The sequence below is a fragment of the Amblyomma americanum genome, chromosome 9 (genome assembly GCF_052857255.1).
Source record: "Amblyomma americanum isolate KBUSLIRL-KWMA chromosome 9, ASM5285725v1, whole genome shotgun sequence".
Classification (NCBI taxonomy): Eukaryota; Metazoa; Arthropoda; class Arachnida; order Ixodida; family Ixodidae; genus Amblyomma; species Amblyomma americanum.
In genome coordinates, this window is record NC_135505.1 from 23,357,797 (window position 1) to 23,381,254 (window position 23,458).

The 23,458-nt window shown below is 46.5% G+C and overlaps 1 protein-coding gene across 3 annotated transcripts in view; it reads right to left on the reverse strand.

The window, feature by feature from the left end:
* Nucleotides 1–943: 943 nt before the first annotated feature.
* The window catches only part of LOC144104000 (putative phospholipase B-like 2), a 171,130-nt gene continuing 148,615 nt past the window's right edge, over nucleotides 944–23,458 (reverse strand). For all 3 annotated transcript variants that reach the window (XM_077636770.1, XM_077636768.1, XM_077636769.1), the window contains 2 exons: nucleotides 11,263–11,425; nucleotides 944–1,306 (listed from right to left, as the gene is read on the reverse strand). In XM_077636770.1, coding sequence (XP_077492896.1) covers nucleotides 1,091–1,306; nucleotides 11,263–11,425 — 379 coding nt within the window. In that variant the 3' untranslated portion in view covers nucleotides 944–1,090. The remainder of the gene's footprint in view (nucleotides 1,307–11,262; nucleotides 11,426–23,458) is intronic.

Below are 23,458 nucleotides of genomic sequence, written 5' to 3' on the forward strand. Positions count from 1 at the left end.
GCGAAGTAGCCTATACCCAGAGTACCCACTTCACGCGTGCTCTACCTGGCGAAGAGCAAGCGGGGAGTCAAGCCCGCCTGCTCCATGAATGCACAGAGGCTAACCGTTGTTCTGTCACGGGGCGCAGGCTGCCGCGTGGCCACAGGGGCGCCCAGAAACTGTCCGAGATGATGTCCAGCGCCCAGTACGCCGTGAGCGTCTCGCGACATGGCTCTGCAAAAGCGGCACAGCGCACTAGCAGGTGCTCCAATTCCCTGATTGCACCGCAATTACTGAACACTTCGGCGAGTGAAAGCGCGTGGCGCACCCGTCTTTCCTCGGGCCACACGCCGGCGACGCGCATGAAAAGAATCATCGCGCTGGAGGCGCGACACTGAGAGGCCGGCGACGACAGAGACGCGCTCTCCTTGCGCCATGCGTGGGCCTGGGTGTGGTTTATTGAGGTGGTCCCCGTACGGACGCCCTCCGGGGCTAGAGAAACGTCGATAGAAGCGAGATATCGGCCTCCTCGTTGCCGGCGAAGCCGCGGGTACCGGGCGCCCACAGCGCAAAGATACTGCATTCGTGCTCTGTGAAAATTCAGTCGGAGTCTGCGTTTGTTGTGTACCCTTCTATTTGTTCCTATGCGCGTCACCCCTTGTTCATCATGATTGACCGGTTCGCCCAACAACTCTTAGCATTGGATAGACTGGGGAGTGAAAGACAATGGGTTCACAATTGGTCTAGGGTGGGGATTGGCGCATGAAATAAAATTTCTACCGCATTTCCTCCTGATCGATTTTATTGATCGTCCCTAAATGTTTTATTTGGCTTCGGTAGTATTTGACTGTTGCTAACTTTTCTTTGCAATAGAACTCCACTCAAAGCAAACAGCGTTTTGTTCAGCGCTTGAATACATTTCCTATTGCATAAGTAGTACTTAGCTTAAGAGATTCCTCTTTAATTAGTTTCCAGTAAATATCCTGTTTATTTGCTGACTTTCAAGCACAAAACGAGACACCAAAACTTGCTCGCTTTTTGTATAGAATTGGCCGTTCTCTGTCACGGTCTTGTTCGGAGTGGTCTCGTGGGCTCTGAGGAAGCTGTCCAGTCAGCAGAAACTCATGAAGAATTCAGTGACGTTGGAAGAGCGGCCTTCTCCCTCCCACTCCATCAGGGCAGGCGGGAAGCTCCAGTCGTCTGGCTGGCCGGCGTGCGGGACAGTTGCAAAGGGTGATGCGCTCCAGGAAAAGAACTGATGCTCGTACCAGGCGGGTCCGCACTGTGTCCACAGCTCATGGCGGGCCATCATGGTGGAGTTTGTCACCTGCGTTTGGGGCACAGATCTTTTAGCCGTAACAGCTGCGCTTCGAAACCCGCGTTTTCCTCGTGGTCACTTCGCGTAGCACAACGGACGGAGCGCGGCGGGATCGAACCCGCGTCTTTCAGGCCAGCAGCCGAGCGCCATAACCACTCTGCCAATGCGGCGGCTATTGCAAAAAAGAATACAAAGCACAAGAAGCGGGCCTCTCAAAGCCACCAATGGCTTGAAGGACTTGGCCCGGCAAAATCAGCGGACGAGTGTGCAATATTCGTTTCAGTATCAACGCATAACGAGGTAAATGCAGCAGTACTAACAATTAAGAAGCTTAACACAAACAAGGAGCAAATCGCGAGACAAGGATCAGTACCAATAAGATAAGATGTACATATTTACATCTTTCAGAGATGATGACCAATGCATATTAGAAGTAGTGACGGAACTGTGTTACAATGAACAAATAATGTTTTTCAATTCCTTTTTTGACGTAACCGAGAATGCCTCATTTGGCAAATCGTTCAGAATTTTCGGCACATAAACACAGCGTCTAGCTTCACCATATCTTGTTGATGAGCGCGGCACTACAAAGCGAACACTATTACGAAGGCTTCGGGGGGCAGTAGAGCATGTTTTAAAATCACTAAACCAAAAATGCCGTAGCACCACAGTTTGCACAAACAAAGACCAGAAACATGGTAAGCCAAGCGCCGAGATGATGTGATCTTTGAGTGTAGGCTATATTTCTTAGTATGTTAGTTAACAAAGAATCCACGCGGTTTTGCCATCGGGTGGGGCAAAAATCAAAGACGGTAATCCCATATCGAAGAGTGCTGTAGACCAAAGCATGTGCTATCGTTTTTTTTTTTTACTTGAAACGGTACGATAGATTTCATGTTGAAAAATAACCATGCAGCGCTCCAGAGCTTATCGCATCGACAGGAATGACAGTTGTGACTGTGTAGAAAAACTGGCGCGTCTATTGCGGTTAATTTTAAGGGGGATCTGAAGCAAACGAGCTGGGTTTTTGAGGCGTTAACCTTTAAATGATTATCAGCGAACCAAGTCCTTGTTTTGTGTATATTACATTGGAGATTCGAGATAGCCATGGCATCAGAAATATGTTTTGAGAGCAAAACAGTGTCGTCAGCGTATTGAAATATTAAACCTTTTGAAACAACACTAGATAAATCATTATTAAACATATTGAAAAGTAGAGGGGATAGTATGGAGCCCTGAGGAACTCCGGCCTTCAGTGGAAGTTTACGACTTGCGTTTTTGATTTCGTCTAAGACGGATTAATAATAATAATAATAATAATAATAATATTATTATTATTATTATTATTATTATTATTATTATTATTATTATTATTATTATTATTATTATTATTATTATTATTATTATTATTATTATTATACATGCCGCCCAGTAAGGACGCATGTGTGCTGTGCTCCCGCCCGTTTTTTGGTAATGTTGGGATTCAGGTAGCGTGACTGGGCCGGAGAAGAGGCGAGGACGATCGGAGGAAGAAAACACGGAAAACTTCATACAAGGACTATTTACATTATGTACAGGCACAGGCAACCGAGAGTGCTTCTCAGTAAAGAGAGCTTCTTAAGAGTCGGGAGTCTCTGATACCTCTCAAGAAGGGGGCTCTCCCTAGCATCAGTAGTACTAAGTGGTTGACAGCTAGGGAAGAGGAAAGGAAAGTGCACGGACCTTTGACTGATGTTAACGCACCACCACCACTGCCGGCGTGCAGATAGAGAGAAGGATAGGTAGAGTTTCAGAGCAATGAGAGAAAGGGGGAGTATAGAGATGCGGGAGACGCAGTCGTATCAGACAGTCAGTCAGCTGTCTAGGGCTAGCAATAGCCGTCCAGGCCCGTCTCCTCCAGGAAGGCGAGGAGAGACCGGAGCGCCTTGGAAGCGTTGGGACCGGTGGGGAAGATGAGGACACTGGCCGAGTCAGATGGAAGGCTCAGGTCCCGGTTTCAGGCAGCCAGCTTTGCCTGGTGGATGGCCAAGGCAGGGCAATCGAGGAGGAGGTGATCGGTGGTCTCCTCCGTATGGCCGCAGCAGGAGCAGTCCGCCGTGAGGGCCAAACCCTTGCGATGGAGCCTAGCCCCGGTCCAGGAGCATCCGATGCGGAGCTGGAGGAGGAGGGACCTCTGCCGTCTGGTGAGCCCTTTATCTGGCAGGCGTTGAGGGGGTGTCCCTTGGGCAACCCTGGGGTCGGTAGCTGCCGCTCCCTGACGGTTCTGGCAACTTCCAGGGGCACCATAGCAGTAGAGCAGGGGGTACAGCTTCCGTGGGCAGCCTTGGCCAGGGCATCTGCTTCCTCATTGCCTGGGACTCCGACGTGGCTGGGGATCCAGGCCAGGGAGAGTGAGCAGCCAAGGGAACAGATGCTGTCCAGTCTGGCGGCCAGCTTGCGTACGACGGGCAGCCGGCTCCGTGGCTCTTGCAGAAGCTGGAGGGCCACCCTGGAGTCGCTCAGAATGGCCGCAGACTGCAGTGCGGGGTGGGACTCCAAGATGTCGGCAGCCAGGTGGAGGGCCGCCAGCTCTGCTGTGGTCGAGCTGGCCACGAACGGAAGTCTGGCCTGCCGGCTTTCTCCCAACGAAGGTGCGGTGCAGGCAGCCGCAGCAGACGGGCAGGCACCCATGAGGACCAACCCGTCCGTGTATAGCTGCGTGCAGCCGGCCAGACCTCTTCCAGGATCGCTGCTGCTTCCTGCCGGAGGCGAACTGCAGGGGTGAGGCGCTTCGGCTTGGCGCCCCGTGGTGGCATGAGCACCCGGAACAGATGGCCCAGGTCCGGTCGTGGAGGGGGAGGAAGGTGCTCTGGCTGTCCACCCACCAGCTGCTCGAGCTCCTGGGCAACCTTCCCCATACGCGAATGAGGGTGGCCCAGGAGGCGCTCCAGGAGGGGACGTCCGTCCGGGGCGAGGTGCAGTCGCTCAGCATGGCGGAGCGCCGTCCGTTGGGCCTGCAGCATCATGGGCCACACGCCGGCCTCTGCAAGTGTGGCCCGGACCTGGGAGCCACGGGGAAGTCCCAGACACAGACGGACTGCAGCCCTCTGGGATAGCTCGACGGCCAGCTGCTGGTGGATGGTCATATGGACCAGCGGGAGGGCATACAGGAACTGAGCCCCTGCCGTGGCCTGGAAGAACCGGAGCCCCATTTGTGGGGTGACGCCGTTCCCCCAGCCAGGAGACTCCGGATGGCGCCACGGACCCTGGTTACCTGTCGGCAGAATGCCTTGACTGCTGGACGCCAGGTGAGGTGGCGGTCAATCAGGAGGCCCAGGTAGCGGCAGGAATGCCGCCATGGGAGCTCCCGTCCTGCGACGCTGAGGCAGGTCTTCCCCGGGCGTGCTCCTGGCCGGATGTTGAGCAGCATGGCCCTGACATCAAACCAGCAGGTCCTTAAATACTCTTCGTATTCCCCACATCCCTAGATGGGGAATACAGTTCGAAGAATGATGTCCAATCACACGATGGCACTGATGGTACCACCCACGGCAGGGCGGTCCTGATGTTTCTTCGCAGCTCGGTCGAGGGAAAGGGAAGAGGACCCGGTCACGTTGTCGTCCCCGCGGCTTCCAGGTGGCCGCGCACGTGCGTCCGGAGGGCAGCTGCATGACACAGGAATGCAGGCTGTGTCGAAAGAGCTTGGCTGGTGACCGGAACGCGGAGGCTCTGTCGCAGGTGCGGCACTCGGGCAATTGTTCAAATCCAACGTGACTGAAGGGGACCACAGTGATACCGCACTTCGTCCGGGCGAGGACCGGAACGAATATGCTTATGGTCGTTGCTGGCATTCCTGTTGAACGCTGTCGTCGCTATGGGGACGCTATCGTCGCTCGCTGCTTCCGGCATTCCTGTTCGAACACGTGGGGACGCTATTGTCGTCGTTCCCTCTGGCAGTCCTGCAGTCACGTCTCTTCGCCGGATTCCACAGCAGGAAGGAAGCGCGATCACAACAGTAAGCAGCAGTTTTTTTCGTTGTGCCGACTGCAACAAACGTGTACACGCGAAGTGTGTCACTTGGAGTGACGACGAGCTGCAGCTTTTGAAGTCCGGCTCGTGACCATTAATGTGCAATCTATGTTTGTCGTCTTGCGGCGGTGCTAAGCCTAGCGACGGTGGCGTGTCAGCGGCTGCATTCCTTTCTTCCATGGCCCACCAGCCCCATCACCCGACCGACCCGACCGGTTCCCTCACTTCCTCCCCGACGGGCGAACCTGACGGTGCGCTTGCCTCGCTTCGGGCTCTCCTCCTTGACGCACTTGAGGGAATCTCGTTTCTGAGCGACGAGGTCGCCCAGCTGCGGGAGGAGAATGAGCGCCTTCGTGGTGACAACTCGCGGACGCTCGCTCTCCAGGCCGAGGTCGTTGCCTCTCTGCGGGCTGATGCTCGCAGCCTACGCGAGGAGCTTGCGAGGCGCCCTGCTTCATCGCAGCGTGATCCGCCTTTCGTCGAGCCCCTGTCCGCGAGCAGTCCTTCCCGTATGTTCCAACCATCCAAGAGCTACTCTGCTGCCCTTCACTGTGGGATGGCACCCGTTGATTTGGCCACCTGCCCGACATCTGTATCTGTTCCCCCACTTAAAATTAACTCGCCTGAGGCGCAGAAGAAGCACCGTAGCCCAGCCATCACTGGCTCGTCGAGCTCATCCAGTCTGAACGTCGCCAGACCTTAGAAGCGCCCAAAGGCTATTTTCGTCTCGAAGCTGTGCCCTGAGACAAAATCGGCTGATCTGGTGAACCATCTGAAGTCCGTGAACGTCACCCCCCTTTCCTGCCGGCAGTTGAAAACGAAATATGACTCTTTCTCGTCCTTCTACCTCACAGTCAGCGCGGAATTTCACGATCAGCTTGTTGACCCTTCGATGTGGCCTACGTGCTGAATCTTCAAGGGTTTTCGTGGAAATCTCCTGGATGGTATGTTGCATCCTTCCGAGCTGACAGTTGATCGCAGTCAACCCTAACTTGGATATATATTACCAAAATGCCCGAGGTCTTCGGACTAAGGGACCTGTAATTTTTTCCAATGTATTAACCTCTTGTTATTCGGCTGTTGTAATTACTGAGACCTGGCTGTCTAGCGAAGTTAACTCAGGTGACTTCTTTCCTAATAACTATTCTGTTTTTTGAAGTGGCCGCCCTGAATCAGCTTCTAAACAAAAGGGAGGGGGAGTGCTCATTGCTATTGACAGTTCTGTGCAGTGCGTTCGGCGTTCCGACCTGGAAACCATCGAAGAATCTGTCTGGTTAAAGCTCACTTTAACTCGACATCAAAAACTTTTATTGGCAGCTTTCTACATTTCCCCTAATCTGCCTCCTCCTGCCTACGATGATGTACTACATTCTATCGAATATGGTATCACTTCTCATAGCAAGCACAAACTACTCATTTTAGGATATTTTAATACTCCAGGTATTAACTGGAATACCTTTGCATATTCTCACAACAATCATTATGTAGTTAGTAAGTGCAACCGGCTTTTAGATTTCACAGCTTTTAACACCTTGCAGCAACACAATTTAATTGAAAACTGTTGTGGTAATGTTCTTGATATTTGTTTATCTAATTTTGAAAATGTTCGAGTCTCGACATCTGACATCTCACTTACTCGCTGTGACAAATTTCATCCTCCAATTCTAATAACGGCTTCGGTTTCTGTCCCACCTTCTGCTAATTCAAATCGTGCGGGGAATTCCCCCCGTTTCGCTTACGCACTTGGCGACTATGTTGGTCTCTTCGGTTTTATCTCTTCTGTCGACTGGTCCGTTTTAAACGAAATCAGCGATGTTGACGAACAAGTCAGTCGCTTCACTGAAATAGTTCTCAATGGTATGCGCCAGTACATACCTCTGCACACTCCTACTCGCAGCAAGTTTCTGTTCTGGTTTTCCAAGGAACTTAGAACAGCGCTGAAACTTAAGGAGCGGGCCCACCATAAAGCGAAACGCCCTGGGCTGGATACATGGGCAGATGAATTTCGCCGCTTGCGTTCCCTTTGCAAGCGCCTGTGCTAGCGGGATCATGAGTGCTATCTTGAATATTTAGAGAATAGTGCCTCTAATCGTCCTACTGAATTCTGGCGATACGTTCGCAAGCGTTCGAATAAATCTGATAGTCATATTCGCTTAGTTGACTCTCATAGGAATGAAATTTGGAATGTCGCTGACGGCTTTGCTCAACACTTTTCCTCCGTGTACAAATCTCCACGTTGCGATTCCGTATGCCGTCCAGCTGGAGCACCTAATTCAGTTCTTCTTGACGAGAAGTTGGTAAGTGAGAGTCTTAAGTGTTTGAAACCATCTTTGTCCCCTGGATTTGATGGCATTCCAGCCGCCATAATAAAAGCCTTCAATAGTACCTTCGTCCCTGTTTTAACCACGATATTTAATAACTGTTTGAAAAATTCTGCCTTTCCCCGCGTGTGGAAAACGGCGCGTGTTTTCCCTGTTTTCAAATCGGGAAACAAATCTGATGTTTCGAACTACCGCCCCATTTCTCTTCTTTGTGCAACCTCTAAGCTTTTTGAATTAGCTTTGCACAAAGTACTTTCCTTCCACCTCAAACATGTAATCATGCGTAATCAGCATGGTTTCATAAAAGGTCGTTCTACTACAACTAACCTTGTGACTTTTATGACGTATACATCAGCTGAAGTCCTTCAGAGGAGTCCGGTAGACGCTGTGTACTGTGATTTGAGCAAAGCTTTCGACGTTGTTACTCACTCATTACTTCTTCAAAAGCTTCTGCTGTTTGAGATCGACGTTTCAATTGTAGCCCTCCTACGCAACTATCTTCTTGATCGGTCCTGCTTTGTCAGTGTAAATGGACAGACCTCATTTGTTTGCACTCCAACCAGCGGAGTTCCTCAGGGCTCGGTATTAGGCGCGCTTCTGTTCTGTTTTTATCAATGACGTTTCCTCCGTGGTCAAAAACTCCTCGTTTCTCCTTTATGCGGACGATATAAAAATGTGCACGGCAATACATACTCTTCATGATTGCTTGTCATTGCAGTCGGACATATCCGCCTTCTCTGATTGGTGCTTGAAGATTGGGTTCACTCTCAATTCATCTAAAACCAAGGTTGTCTCATTTACGCGTAAAACGCACAGTCTTCTCTACTTTTATTCGGTGAATGGTAGGCCGCTGCCCAGGGTTGATGAAATTAAAGACCTCGGCGTACTTTTCGACCGTAGCCTCAGCTTCTCCCCTCATACAAAACGCATTGCTCTACGAGCTATGCGTACACTCGGCTTCATCTGCAGGCTTTCGAGAGAGTTTCGAGCCCCACTTCCTTTCTTAAAGCTCTACCTCTCCATATGCTTGCCGCTTTTGGAATATGCGTCTGTTCTTTGGAGCGGTACCTGCCAGTCGAACTGTGAAAAAATCGACAGAGTTCAGCTAAAATTTTTACGCATATTTCAACATCGGTTTGCTTGCAAAACTTCCAGCTCTCGTCCCAGACGGAGTAACTCACTGCGGCTTCCTTCTCTTAGCTGCCGTCGCGTGAGGGCAGATATAATTTTCTTGTATAAACTTCTTCATGGTCACATTCTATGCCCTCAGCTCCTAGCGCGTATCCTTTTGCGTGTACCGCGAAAGAGCATAAGGGAATTCAGACCATTCCAAGTTTCTGCGCTCCTGCACTCCCTCTCCCCTCTGGACAGAATGCAAAAGTTGTTTAATTCTCTTTGTCCTCACCTCGATATATTCGAAAATTCTCTCCCTTCCTTTACATTGGATGTCCGTGACGTTCCACTTTGAGCACTCTTTTTCTCATACATAAATTCCCCTTTCATGCATTTTGTATTTGCTACACTTGTGCATTTTCATCGGTATTATATTGTTTTTTTTCTCCTTAATTGTTTATCACGTCTACTTGTTTTCATTAATATTATTTCTTTAATACTGTGTACTCACGCCTGACTGTCTGTAAAGCGTTCACTAATTACATTTCTTATTGTGTATGATTGTATTTCTAGCTTGTATTTCAGAGGTTTCATATTCGTTCATATTAGTATTGGCTTTATTCTTGTTTGTATTTTGCTATATGCTGTACTTGGCTGTTATCAGTCGTTCTTGTGTTCATTCTCTTTGTTTATTGTTTCATTAGTTATTTATATGTATGTTGCCTGTTCAAGCTGTTTTCATTTACCGCTGTTCTCGCTGTTTTCTTGTTTTCGCTTTTTTGCTTCATGCTTGCTGTCACGCCCAGTTTATATATCTTTTTTTTCTGTCGCCTTGACTGCTGCATAACCTCCCCTGAGTGTCTTCCTTCGTGGTGAAATAAATTTACATTTTGTGCGTGTGAATGGTGTACCAGCACCAAGACATTTGGGTTGTTCCTGGGCACCGAAAAATAAAGATTGATTATTATTATTATTATTATTATTATTATTATTATTATTATTATTATTATTATTATTATTATTATTATTATTATTATTATTATTATTATTAGTTTTTCGGGAAAGGAAAAGGCGCAATATCTTTGATATATCGGCGGACACCTGAACCGCGCCTAAGGGAAGGGATAAAGGATGGATTGAAAGAAGAAATGAAGAAAGAGGTGCCGTAGTGGAGGGATACGGAATAATTTTGACCACCTCGGGATATTTAACGTGCATTGACATCGCACAGCACACGGTCGCGTATTTATGGAGGAAAAACCAGTGCTGATTTCGTCAGCATCCCTGTTTTCGGCAGTGCTCTCTCTGTTTCTTTACCCTTTTTCTTAACCGATAATTGCTGATTTGCTCCCCTACTGCTGTCCAGATATTTGCTTGTCAATTTTCTAGTTCGCTTTCTCCATTTCGTGTCAACATTTTTTATATAGAGGTATCTGAAAACGCTCCTTGCCCACTGCTTTTCCTCCATCTTTCTCAATCGTTCCTCAAATGCTATCATACTGCTAGCTTCTCTGCTCTCGAACGCCGCCCATCCCATTACGCTCTGTACCCCCTGATTTAATGTATTGCCATGTTCTCCCAAAGGTAGCCTCCATACGCCGCGTTGTTTGATTTCTAACCTTGCTTGAACACCTGGTCTCATGCTCAGGACCGCATTGCCGAAAGTCAGGCTAGGAACCATTATCCTTTTCCAGACACCTCTTACCACTTGATACCTGTTGTAATTCAACAGTGCCCTATTTTTCATGACATCTGCATTCCTACTAGCTTTATTCGTTGCATATTTTTCATGCTCTGTCAGATACTCAGCACCTTTATTTATCCCCGCCCCAAGATACTTTTATTCTTCCACTACTTCTTAAGGTTAAGCAGCGCCACCTACTGGCAGATAGATCTGTGAGAACGGATGTGAGTACCATGTAAAGCATTCGCTTCTATTACTTGTATGGCGCCGTAGACTGGTCCTACTTTTAACCCAAAAAGTTTTCTAATATTTTTTTTTTTCACTTCCTAAATTAAGAGCACGCCACTCATTTATCATCTGGCTTTGGTGTGTTTCACTATTTCTGTTAGCATTCGAAATGCTTCTCAGCGAAAGTCACAGTGCAGAAATCTGTCACATGGGCAGCGAGAAAAGACCGCAAGATGAGGAGCTGCATCCTTGAGAGTAATAATAATAATAATAATTGGTTTTTGGTGGAAAGGAAATGGCGCAGTATCTGTCTCATATATCGTTGGACACCTGAACCGCGCCGTAAGGGAAGGGATAAAGGAGGGAGTGAAAGAAGAGAGGAACAAATAGGTCCGTAGTGGAGGGCTCCGGAATAATTTCGACCACCTGGGGATCTTTAACGTGCACTGACATCGCACAGCACACGGGCGCCTTAGCGTTTTTCCTCCATAAAAACGCAGCCGCCGCGGTCGGGTTCGAACCCGGGAACTCCGGATCAGTAGTCGAGCGCCCTAACCACTGAGCCACCGCGGCGGGGCTCCTTGAGAGAGCAGAAATGCGATTCGGTGTACCTTTGCGTCGGTGCCTCCATGCGGGCGCTGTCCCATCTCGAGGAACGGGTACCTGCCCACCGAAGGGTTGAGGTCGCTCCTAGCAGACAGAGCGTTCTCGGCGTTGTACTTGGGATTGCATGCGTCACACACAGCCAGCGGGTCGTGCTCGTAGTTGTTGTACCTGCGAGAGGAAAATATTTCGCTGGTGCGCTGTAGCCGCGAACGCCTGTACGGAAGCTACCATACATGCCTGCTTTTTATTTTTAGTGAGGGAGGGGGGGAAGCGGTGCCTAAATTAAGGATTCCACTAATAAAAAAAAGCAGTAGATGCAGCCATGTCTACTGGGTAAATTTAGAACCAGCATTAATAGCGAATAAAACGAATTAATTAATAAATCTCTTATTGCAAGGGGGGGATGGCGCTGTTAATAATAATAATTGGTTTTGGGGGAAAGGAAATGGCGCAGTATCTGTCTCATATATCGTTGGACAACTGAACCGCGCCGTAAGAGAAGGGATAAAGGAGGGAGTGAAAGAAAGGAAGAGAGAGGTGCCGTAGTGGAGGGCTCCGGAATAATTTCGACCACCTGGGGATCTTTAACGTGCACCGACATCGCACAGCACACGGGCGCCTTAGCGTTTTTCCTCCATAAAAACGCAGCCGCCGCGGTCGGGTTCGAACCCGGGAACTCCGGATCAGTAGTCGAGCGCCCTAACCACTGAGCCACCGCGGCGGGTTGCTGGAATTAGAAGGGTGGATGGGGGCGTTGGAGCCGAGACAGCTTCTAGTCGGTTGTTATTTTGATAGCCTTTAGAGCTGCGCGTGCAACAAAATGTAAAAAAAATGTATCAAATCTAATCTATCATAAACAATTTAATAGATCTGTCTTGCGTGCTAACTGATTCGTACAGAGAAAAGTGAAGACTGCTAGAATGCGGCCAGGGTCGGAGAAAAAGCCACGAATAATACACCACGGGGGCAGACCGCCAACTGTTTATAAATTGGGCGTTTGGGTTCCTTAATTATATATTCTGTGATTTAGCTACCATGATTAAACATTGGCAGCTTGCGCTTATCGTGTCGTAATTGTTCCTTGGCTTATTGTCCTCGTCCTATTCGCGCAGTCTTAGCTTTCCTATCAAAAGTGCGTGAGCCATTACAGGTGCCAATGACGACTTGTGAAGCTTCTACGACAGAAGCTTCTACAAGAAGCTACGAGAAGAGAAGCTTCTACGAAAGAACAAAGAACTGAGAGAACGGCTGTGTTTTCCCGTTAACGCGTTTGACCAGAGCAGCTGTTTCCATTTTTCATATTTGTGCTTCAGAGGACGCTTAGTACTGCTACCGCAAATGCATGCGGTCTTTGAGCATGTTGTGCATCATGTAGTGATTGTGAAGAGTATGTGCTCTGCAGTTCCTGTGCAGTTTTGCTGAGCCGAAATGTGGGGTGGTCCTCGTTGGAGACACAGGCAACGGCATTATTATCATGTGTTGGCTCGCGGAAAGTGCAATGATTCAGCCAAAGGCAAAATGTGTCAGGGGATAACATGGAGTTTACGAATATCGTTAACTACATGTAAGTGCAACTTGTATCGATTTGCTTTTCAAATGCTTTGCAGCGAAAGCACGTATAGGATAGGTTTAGCCATATAGCCCTGCATTCTACTACACAATCAACAGCAGCAGCCGTAGGACCTCTTGTTAATTAGTGAACTGATTAAACGTAACCAAATAGTTAAAATAAATTTCCACCACCTGCCAACCGTATGCGTTGATTGCCATCCGGAAAGAGGAAAATCGCTCCCTCCGCATTTAGGGGAGAGAGGAAAGAGAGAAAGGGTGGGAGGCGACGGGTGGCCTGGTCACTTGGGAGGTTCTGGTGAACGAAAACTCGGCGCCCGAAGTATGTCCTACCGAGAGTGTAGAAGATTGATAGCTTAGCAAACTTACGGCCTCGAGAGGAAGCGGGATTCGAACGCGCGGCGGCACGCAAGATCAAATTTCCTTGTCGCTGCTTTAGACCACTTGGCAATCACCGCAGCTTTTCCGTCCACGTGTTAAACTGCCAGCCTCTCGCACAGTGCTTTGGAAATCGTAGTCTTCATCCACGTCTATATTCCACGGCCAATTGCCGGGCTGAATGGGTAAATCAAAGCTCAGCTATCGCTGATTAACGCTCTAAGCCAGTAAGGTTATATCTACAATGTTCTTTTACATATTGTACAGTCGTCCACAGACCTGTCTTGAGCGCTCGAACTACGTGCCGTCTGCGCTCCGGAGCACGCAGAATGACGCCTAGCGGCAGATCCTGGTTCGACAGAGCCTGTGTCTTATGCAAAGACGATACTAAATGATGCGCAATCTCGAACCAGGATCTGCCGCTAGGCGTCATTCTGCGTGCTCCGGAGCGCAGACGGCACGTAGTTCGAGCGCTCAAGACAGGTCTGCGGACGACGGTACTCTTGTAGCAGCTCCTCGTCGCCGTGCACACGAAAATGTCGCAGTTCTCTTTCCTTTCGCGCGAAGATTTCTCTAAAAAAAGGTCGTTCGCAGCTGTAGCACTAAATGCGCAATCGTAACTTTTACGGCGGGTGGGATTCGACTTGCCCGTAATGCACCGGTCTTCTGTAGAAATCATCTGTAGGACTAGGGCCATCAGCTTCGTCGCACCACACCGTATTTTCCTGACCAGTTTTGGTTGTTATTGAGTACTTCCGTAGAAGATCATCCAAAGGGTGGCTTGTAACCTCGTAAGTTTTCTTGGTATATTTATATGTCGTTGGCTGATGACAAGAACAAAGACTTCTACAATTGGTTTTGTTTCCGAAAGTTTTTTTTTTTAACTAGCGAAAGACCACGAAGAGGTGGCGTGCCACGCTGTTCTGGCCAGCATTTGTTGTGATCCAATAGGTATCTTAAATTCTTTAGATTGAAACTATGGATACTTTAGTGCGCACTTTGTTATCTTTCTCGGTTTCAAGAGGCAATTCTTTGTTATATAATATTGTCAAACATAGCTATGGCAAATTTTTTTTCTGCTTTAGGGGTTGGTGTCTCAAGAAAGCAGTGCGCAAGAGTTGCCTTAATTTTACTCTGTTTTACACAGGCATGCGTGTTGAACCTAACAAAGTCATATCCATATATTATTTATTGAAAAGGAGACATGGTTGCGCAAAGTTGGGAAAACGCAGTGCAATGATAACTTATAACGACAATTTAAAAAATTTGAGATCTTTCTTTTAAACTTTGTCCACTATTCAGCTGTATACCAACGTTCATAAAGATCAAAGAGCGTGTTTCATAATGTTGACATGGAAGAATTTGCAGTAAGGAATGTTGCTGGGCTAGTTGGTTTAGCATTTTTTGAAGCTCGGAAAAAAACCTACCTTGGCGCAAATAAATTCACACAGACAAAACAAAAGAAACAAGAAGACAAAGCGCCTGTCCGTTGTCCTCTTGTCTCTTGTTTTTTCTATGTGAATTTATTTGCGCCAAGGTGGATTTTTTCCAAGCTTCAAAAAAGAATTTGCAGCCCCTCCACTGAGAGCCTTGCGCAAGGCTCGGCACAGCATGTAGGTCTGAGGAGGCTCCTTGTTCGCGGCTAGTGTAGAATGCGGGAAATAGCGGGAAAATAAATGAGTAGCGAAATGAGCAAAATATTCAAAACAATTTCCAATCCAGACGCAATATTTTGAACCGCAGCCTGAAAGAAAGCCGCTAAAAGCACATTATACGTATTTTGGCCGCCATGTAAGACGAAGGGTAAGGGACTTCCAAGTACAGGCTGCGAGGTTCTCGTGCTTTGGATGCATGGTTGACCTCTTAGTGCAGTATGCGTGACGGTGAGGCGTCATTGGCTCCTAATCACACTCCTGTGTCTTAGCGCTCGCGGACGCTTCCCATACGCCCCACGATCGCCTCAAAGTATGCGTTGGGCTCCGTCATCAACAAATCTCCCCACTGCTGCGCAGGTTTCGATTGGAGGTAGGGCCTGCAGGCGATATCGACATAACGAACTTGGAGCACGCTTCCCGCGGGACTTCAAGGCCGGCTACGACGTGGAAACGTGCTCCTGCGAAGCTTTCTTTTTGTCCGTGGTCGGCACCCGCCTTGTCTTTTCAAAAAGTGAGGGAAAGGATGGCTACGTTAAAAAATGATCCCAGTCCTCGTCGCTGCGCCAACAACACAGAACGTGCAGATTTTCCCTTGTTCTCTCTCACTTGGAGCCGAGCCTCCATGGCGATTGTTGACATTCACTTTCGTAGCATATTAGCTGAGACATTATGCTCTTGCAAATTACAAAGAAACCAAGTTTTCGCAGAGTGATCGACCTAGAAGTCACTGTTTTGAGGCAGCTTCTGAAATCTGACAGCCGTGTGAAATCTAGAGAGATGGACTACTTGCCCAGCCCGGGCATTCGGTACTTCTCTAGTGAGACATCTTTGCGGTAGACGGAGCTCTGTGGTGACATACCGGGTGTTCGAACGAACACTTCAGAAAATGTTCAAAAATAGGATTTTTGTCTAAAAATATAGATTTTGCAGCATAGTATTGCCAGTGATGGCGGACGCCAGAAAATTGGTGAATCGTCTCAACTGATAAGCATGCAGTATAACCAATTTTTAATAATTACCTTTGTAACTAGCTGAGTTAAGCAGCTCAGTTCAATTATATATTTGTAGCCTGCATTGCGAATAGCCATATCAGTTTTTATAATTTCGAGAACGCTATTACTGTCGCCGCTGAGGCTCGACAAAATTTGGCTGCATCGTGCGAAAATGCATTCGCTTTCGAAAGCATGCAGGCCAAGAAATCCTTCCAAAGCGCGTAACTAAACGAAAAAGCCAAATTTTGTCAGGCCACAGCACCAACGGCAATCGCCTTTTCGAAATTCTAAAAACTGATAAGGCTATGATTAACGACAGGTTGCTAATATTTATTTGCAACTAGGCGCTTAATTGAAGTAGTTAAAAGATAATTATCAAAATTAGTTAAAGCATAATACTTAAGACGATACACCGGTTTTCTGGTGTCCGCCAGTACTGCTATTACTATGCCACAAAAGCCATATCTTTACCCCGAAAACTCTATTTTTGAATAACATCTAAAGTGTTCGCTAAAACACCAGGTACTATGTCCCTTGAATAAGTAATTGGCGATATTAACCGAAGAGTTGCGACATGACATGTCTCTCCCTTGAGATTGCCAAGTTCGGTATACTTAACTTCCACTTCAATAACCAATGTTCCGGGAGTCGAATCCCGGTTGCATTTCAGTGCAAACGAAATGCCTAAAACGCCCCTTCGCTGTGCGATGTCAGTGCACGTAAACGAACTCCAGGCGGCCGAAATTAATCTCCGAGTCCTCCGCTAAGGCGTCCCTCAAATCTCTTGCGCAACTACGGGACACAATGCACCCTAATCACCGTGAGCCTGACTACGCCCACTGCAAGGCAAAGACCTCTCTCGTGCCTCTCTACTTAACTGTGTCGCTTGTCAGCTGCGGCTACCTTGTCGCCGCAAACTGCTTAATCTTATCCGCCCACATAACCTTCTGCCGCCTCCCGCTACGCTCGCCTTCTCTTGGAATCCACTCCGTTACCCTTAAGGACCAGCGGTTATCTCGCATTCGCATTACATGCCCTGCCCAAGCCCATTTCTTACCCTTGATTTTGACTAGGAGGTCATTAACACACGTTTGTTCTCTCACCCACTCTGCCTGCTTCCGGTCTCTTAACGCTAAACCTATAAGTTTTCTTTCCAAAGCTCACTGCGTTGTCCTTAATTCAAGCTGAACCCTTTTCGTTAGCCTCAACGTTTCTGCCCCATAGGTGAGTATTTTTAAAATAAACCTGTTGTATACTTTTCTCTTAAAAGATGTAGGTAAACTATCTTTCATAATCTCAGAAAACCTACCATATGCGTCCCACCCTACTCTTATTCTTATAGTTATTTCCCTCTCATGATTCGGATGAGCGGTCACTACCTGCCCTAAGTAGACACATTATAAGTTATCAAAGCCAATCGCACAGGCAATTCTGTCAAAACGCTTAGTTTGCTGCTGTCTACGTGATGTGCCAAGCCTTGAGCAAGGGTCTTATTGGAGGGTCTAAAACTGCAATAGTGGCAACACGTTCTGAAGATCAAAAATGGCTTTTTTTAATTCTCATTAAAAGTTTTGTTGTTCTGTGTTTTTCTGAAATTTCGGCTACCTTATCTGGCTATCCACAAGTCATATGAACATGACCTTGCTAACCTCAACAGGCATATGTGCGTAAAGCATGATTTGCGGTTATGACAGCTGTGGCACACTTTTTTCTTTTGGCACACAAAAAGTCGCCTGGGCTACGTTTGACAAAAGTTGCTGATGGTTGAACTTGGCTTACACCTGGTGTTTAAGCGAAAGCGCCGACGCGTTTCCGCTGCCTCCAACCGCCGCTTAGCAAACGCCGTTCCCGCTCCTCGTCGTTCTCTGCCGCATGCTTCCTTTTCTCGGCTTCACGTTGGCGCTTAAGCCTAGCGAGCCGCCTAGCGACTAGAGCGGGGTGTTCTCCCTCCTCATCCATTGCCAACTGTCACCAGGACACGGCGACCACGCGCTCATATAGGCGCCGCGCAACACGTGGCTGACTCGTGGCGTCACGCCGTGACGTCACACCAAGGCCACCCCAAGGTCCAGCTTTCACTCTGACCATGACTTGACCTTGAGATTGGGGTGGGCCAACATCAACCTTTGTCTGACCTCTAAGCCTATGGACCGCCTTAGTGTAGCACCCGGCTATTCACCATGGCTCTACTATGCTTTCACCTCTAACTCAGCAGGGTTTTCGATGGAAGACCGAGCTCCCGTAGTGAAACTTTCGCTTAAAATTTACTAAAAGACTGCCCTTTTGAAACGGACAAAAATAGAAAGGTGCAGACTAAAGTACCCCTAATTTCACTCGAATAACTTACGCACCTATTGTTAGTATATTTAAATTATTCAGAATCAAAGCAGGTCAAAACAGCAGAGACCCTCTATTTTAACCACAGGCAATAGCACATAAAACTATTGAATAAATTTTGGAGGTAGCTAGCCACACTATGGTTGTTCTTATGTGGAACCAACATACTGCATTTTTCATGACGTACTCCGAGCCCAGAACAGATAACTTATTGTGGCAAAGTATTAGACTGTTAAGTAGCGATCATTTGGTGCAACTTCGAGTTCATTGGGCCGCCATGACCACCGCTAATTGTTACTTGATTCAGCAGTTTAGTCAGCGTCTAGAGAATAAGTATCTGCTGTTCCAGCACTCCCATTTGGCGGCATTGCCCAGCAGCTTGTTCAGCAAATATCACGTTGAAAAGAATATGACTATATATATATATATATATATATATATATATATATATATATATATATATATATATATATATATATATATATATATATACATATATATTTATGAAGGGAGCCAACAGTCACCGAAACCAAGGTGCATAGGGGAACGTTAATTTTTTTTTAATGTGTTATGCTTATCAGTAGGATAATAATTCTTAGATTAATAAATTGTTTAAAGAAAATTACTTATAAAGCAGCAGAAAAAACAACCATGCCGCCGGTGGGATCCGAACCCACGACCTCCGAATATCGCGTCCGGTGCTCTTACCAACTGAGCTACGGCGACGGCTGTCCAATCTGCTGCTTTCGTGGGTATTTACGTTTTCCGTGTAAGCGAACCTTGAGAGTGTTCACCACCGCCACCCTCATCCATAGCGGTGGACGTAGCATGTCCTGTAATACCGCAAGTGTGACGTAGAACGTAATCTAACGGCGAGGGCGGAAACTGTGTGAGAGCCCTCTTATGCTACCTATGGCATCAAGACTGCCAGAACCGAGACACCCGTTAAGCTATTAGCAGACAAGGCAAATGAAGTGAGGGGCTCGTTTGACAAACATATTAAGGAAGACAACAGTCACCGAAACCAAGTTGCATAGGGGAATGTTTCTATTTTTTTTAAATATCTAGTGCCAATCAATTAATTTTTTAAAGAAAATTACTTATAAAGCAGCAGAAAAAACAACCATGCCGCCGGTGGGATCCGAACCCACGACCTCCGAATATCGCGTCCGGTGCTCTTACCAACTGAGCTACGGCGACGGCTGTCCAATCTGCTGTTTTCGTGGGTATTTACGTTTTGCGTGTAAGCGAACCTTGAGAGTGTCCACCAGCGCCACCCTCGTCCATAGCGGTGGACGTAGCACGTCCTGTGATGCCGCAAGTGTGACGTAGAACGTAATCTAACGACGAGGGCGGAAACAGTGCGAGAGCCCTCTTATGCTACCTATGGCATCAAGACTTCCAGAACCGTGACCACCGTTAAGCTATTTGCAGACAAGGCAATTGAAGTGAGGGGCTCGTTTATTTATTTGAAATACTGCCAGTCTCTAGCTGAGACCTTAGCAGGTGGGCATAACACGTATCACAGCAGAGGATAACATTTCTAAAAGCGGCTGTGCGAAAGACAGCTATAAATTAGACAGTTCATATCACAAAAAAAAAAACTCAAAATAAGTTGACATATTTGCTCAAGTAACTGAAGAAAAAAACATGCTCGCTCGAAAACATGAGCAGTAACATGGGCACAACAAACATGAACATCAACATGGGCACAACACGTCGTGTACTCCATAAAATAGACAAAAATGCAGAAAAAATCTTTCTAACCACTCCTCTAGTTTTAAAACACGGCTTCTAGTTCGGTACAAAAATTTGAAAATAAATCGGCGTTAGTTATGGATTCGTCTAGACGGTTCCATTCTCTTGTTACAAGCGGGAAGAAAGAATTTTTGAAGGTGTCACTGTGATAAGGATATTCAGTTAGCGTATACGCGTGCTGGTTTCTTAATGCACGTTTTAGTGACAGTGAAATGTACTTTGATGAATCGATCTTAAAATTATTATTAAGGAGCTGATAAAGAAATTTTAGTCGCGCGCGCTTTGCCCTTGTTGACAGCGTTTCAAGCCTGGAGATTTCAGCTAGTTGTGTTCGTGAGTCGTTTTTTTTGTACCTGTTGTGAATAAACCTCACTGCTTTACGTTGAATTCTTTCAAGTCGCGAAATATTGGTTACAGACTGAGGAAACCAAACAGTGTTAGCATATTCTAGTACAGGCCTAACAAACGTTTTATAAGCTAAAAGTTTAGTTTGTGTTGGCGCAAGACGGATACACCTTTTAAGAAAGAACAGTTTTCGTAATGCAGTTGAAGTAATGTTGTCAATGTGTTTGCCCCATCTAAGATCGTTAGTTAATGTAACTCCTAAGTATTTGTGTTCATTGACGAAGGCCAGTGGAGTACCATTGATTTTGTACAAGAAATTTGATGGTTGCTTTTTTCTAGTTACTGCAATTTCTACAGATTTCACTTTGTTAATTGACATTTGCCAATCACTACACCAGTCCGAAAGTTTTTGCAATGATCTGTTAAGTATGGCATGATCTTGATGGCTTCTGATTTCTCTGTAAATTATGCAATCGTCTGCAAAGAGTTTGATGTTACAGGTAATGTCGGTGGTAATGTCATTAATAAATATAAGAAACAGCAGTGGCCCAAGGACAGACCCTTGAGGAACTCCGGATGTGACTGGTACCGTTTCAGATTGAATGTTATTATACAAAACGAGTTGGGAACTTTGCCACAAGAAATCTTCAATCCAAGCCAAAAGTTCCCCATCACCGATGTAACCCCGTAGTTTTACGATTAGTTTGGAATGGCATACGCGGTCGAAGGCTTTAGCAAAGTCTAGTAATATGATGTCAGTTTGGCTGTTCTTGTCAATACTTAAAGCTAGGTCATGCACAACTTCTGTTAATTGAGTAACTGTTGATAAGCCGCGGCGAAATCCATGCTGATGAGGCGACAATAGGTTATTGCACTCTAGAAACTCTGTTAGGTGCTTTGAAATTATATGTTCTAGTATTTTACATGCGGTACTAGTGAGTGATATCGGCCTGAAGTTGGAAACCAAATAAGTATTGCCTGATTAATGGATCGGCAATACCTTGGCGATTTTCCAGTCGTCTGGTAGTCTGCAAGTGGCAAGGGATTTACGGTAGATTAGACCTAGGTACCTGCTGCAGGGTTCGGCATATCGTTTTAAAAAGGCGTTTGGAATTTCATCTGGGCCACTTGCTTTTTTACTGTCCAGACCGAGCAGAAGATTGAAAACACCAGCGTCGGTAATGCTAAGGGGACCAATTTCCGAACCACTGCATAATTCTGCTCTGGGTATAACACAGTTATCTACAGTAAACACTGAACGAAAGTAATCATTATGTCAGTGCACGTTAAAGATGGTGGTGGTGGTAGTGGTTTTATTTAAAAAATAATAATAATAATAATAGTAAAAAGGAAGGAAAAGATTTTTGCTAGCCCCGGCATCTGCCATCGATACTGAAGCACCTGAGCTGGGGCAGCGGAAATAAAGGACAGCAGGCAGAATGGAGAAATGAAATTAAAGAGGTGAGGGGACAGATCCAGGTGGTCGAAATTATTCCGGAGCCCTCCACTACGGCACCTATTCTTCCTTTCTTCTTTCACTCCCTCCTTTATCCCTTCCCTTACGGCGCGGTTCAGGTGTCCAAAGATATATGAGACAGATACTGCGGCATTTCCTTTCCCCAAAAAACCAATTATTATTATTAAGTAATCATTATAAGCATTTGCTTTTTTAATCTTTTCTTCAACTGGCAAGTGTGAAGTATTATTTCTGTTGGTGCTAAAATGTTTCCAGAACCGTCGCGGATTTTTCGTGAGGAAATTAGGAAGTGTAACCTGAAAGTAGCGTTGTTTGGATATTTTTGCTTTTTGCTTAAAGTCTGAAGTAGCATGCGTCAGTTTACTTGTTTCAAGTGCGGTTACTCCTTGGGATTTCATGTTCTGCCTGAGCCGTTTAACTCGTCGTTTTGCATGAAGAACCTCACGTGTAATCCAAGGATTTTTTGTTCGAGGGCGTTTTGTTAACAGCGGTACAAAATGAGTGACCTACAGTGTTCTTAAACTTAAGCCAGAGAGCATTGATATCTGTATCTGTATTGCATGAAAGTGCGGAAAAGGAATGAAATTCATGTTCGAGATAAGTGAGTATGCTAGCATCGTCAGCTTTGTCAAAATTACGCACCGTTGTTAATTCAGTTCGAGGCGTGATAATGATCCCCAGCGGTAGTACGCATATGGGAATATCATGGTCAGACATCCCTTTGATGATGTCAGTCTGGGACTGGTCTAGGGGAAATTATCGCTGAGAAATATAAGATCAAGTATTGTTTCCGTTGTATCTTGCGTCCGTGTTGCACATGATACAGTTTGGCGAAGGTTAAAGTTCAACATTAAATCGACGATCGCATAAGTTGCAGGGGATGAGAGGTGCATATTTGTCCAATCCATCTCAGGTAGATTAAAATCACCCATGAGTATAACTCGAGTATTGGGATTGCGAATGTGACGTTGCATGAACTCTTGAATTATTTTTATTCTCTCGTGCCCTGAAGAAGGGCTACGATAAACACAACCTATGACAATATGAGCACCATGGGCTTCTAGCTTACAAAATATGGCCTCGGCTTATTCTACATCTGGGAGGATGACAAAGGAAAAGTGTTGTTTTATTAGTAGCGCTACGCCTCCGCCACGTGTCTGGCGATCTTTACGTATTACTGAATAGTTTGGAGGGGTGATTTCGTCATTCGAAATGTTTGCCGTCAGCCACGTTTCGGTGATGCCTACTATATCGGTATCGTGCTCTAGTAGTAAGTACTCAAGGTGATCAGTTTTGTTGAGGATACTTCGGGCATTTATGTTTAGTATTGTTAAGTCCTTGATTGCACCCTGCGTCGGGTGTTCTGCGACGGCGGCCGGCTTAGATCGTAGTTTTTTTCTAATGGAACTATGTCATTTCTTTCGTCATCCCATACAAATATGCGGCTGTTGATGTAAAGTTTATCAAATGCCATTGAAACCTTCTCACGTTTGTCACGGTGTGGCTTAGCCTTTTCCCACAACTTCTTGCGCAGTTCTCGTATTTTTGGTGAAAAATCTTCGCCAATCAAGTATTCCGTTTCCTTTAGCTTGTGACAGTTTTTCAGTATTGTGGATTTCTGTTTTGTATCAAGAAGTTTAAAAATGACCGGCCGTGTTTTATCGGGTCCTGGTCTTCCTAAACGATGTAT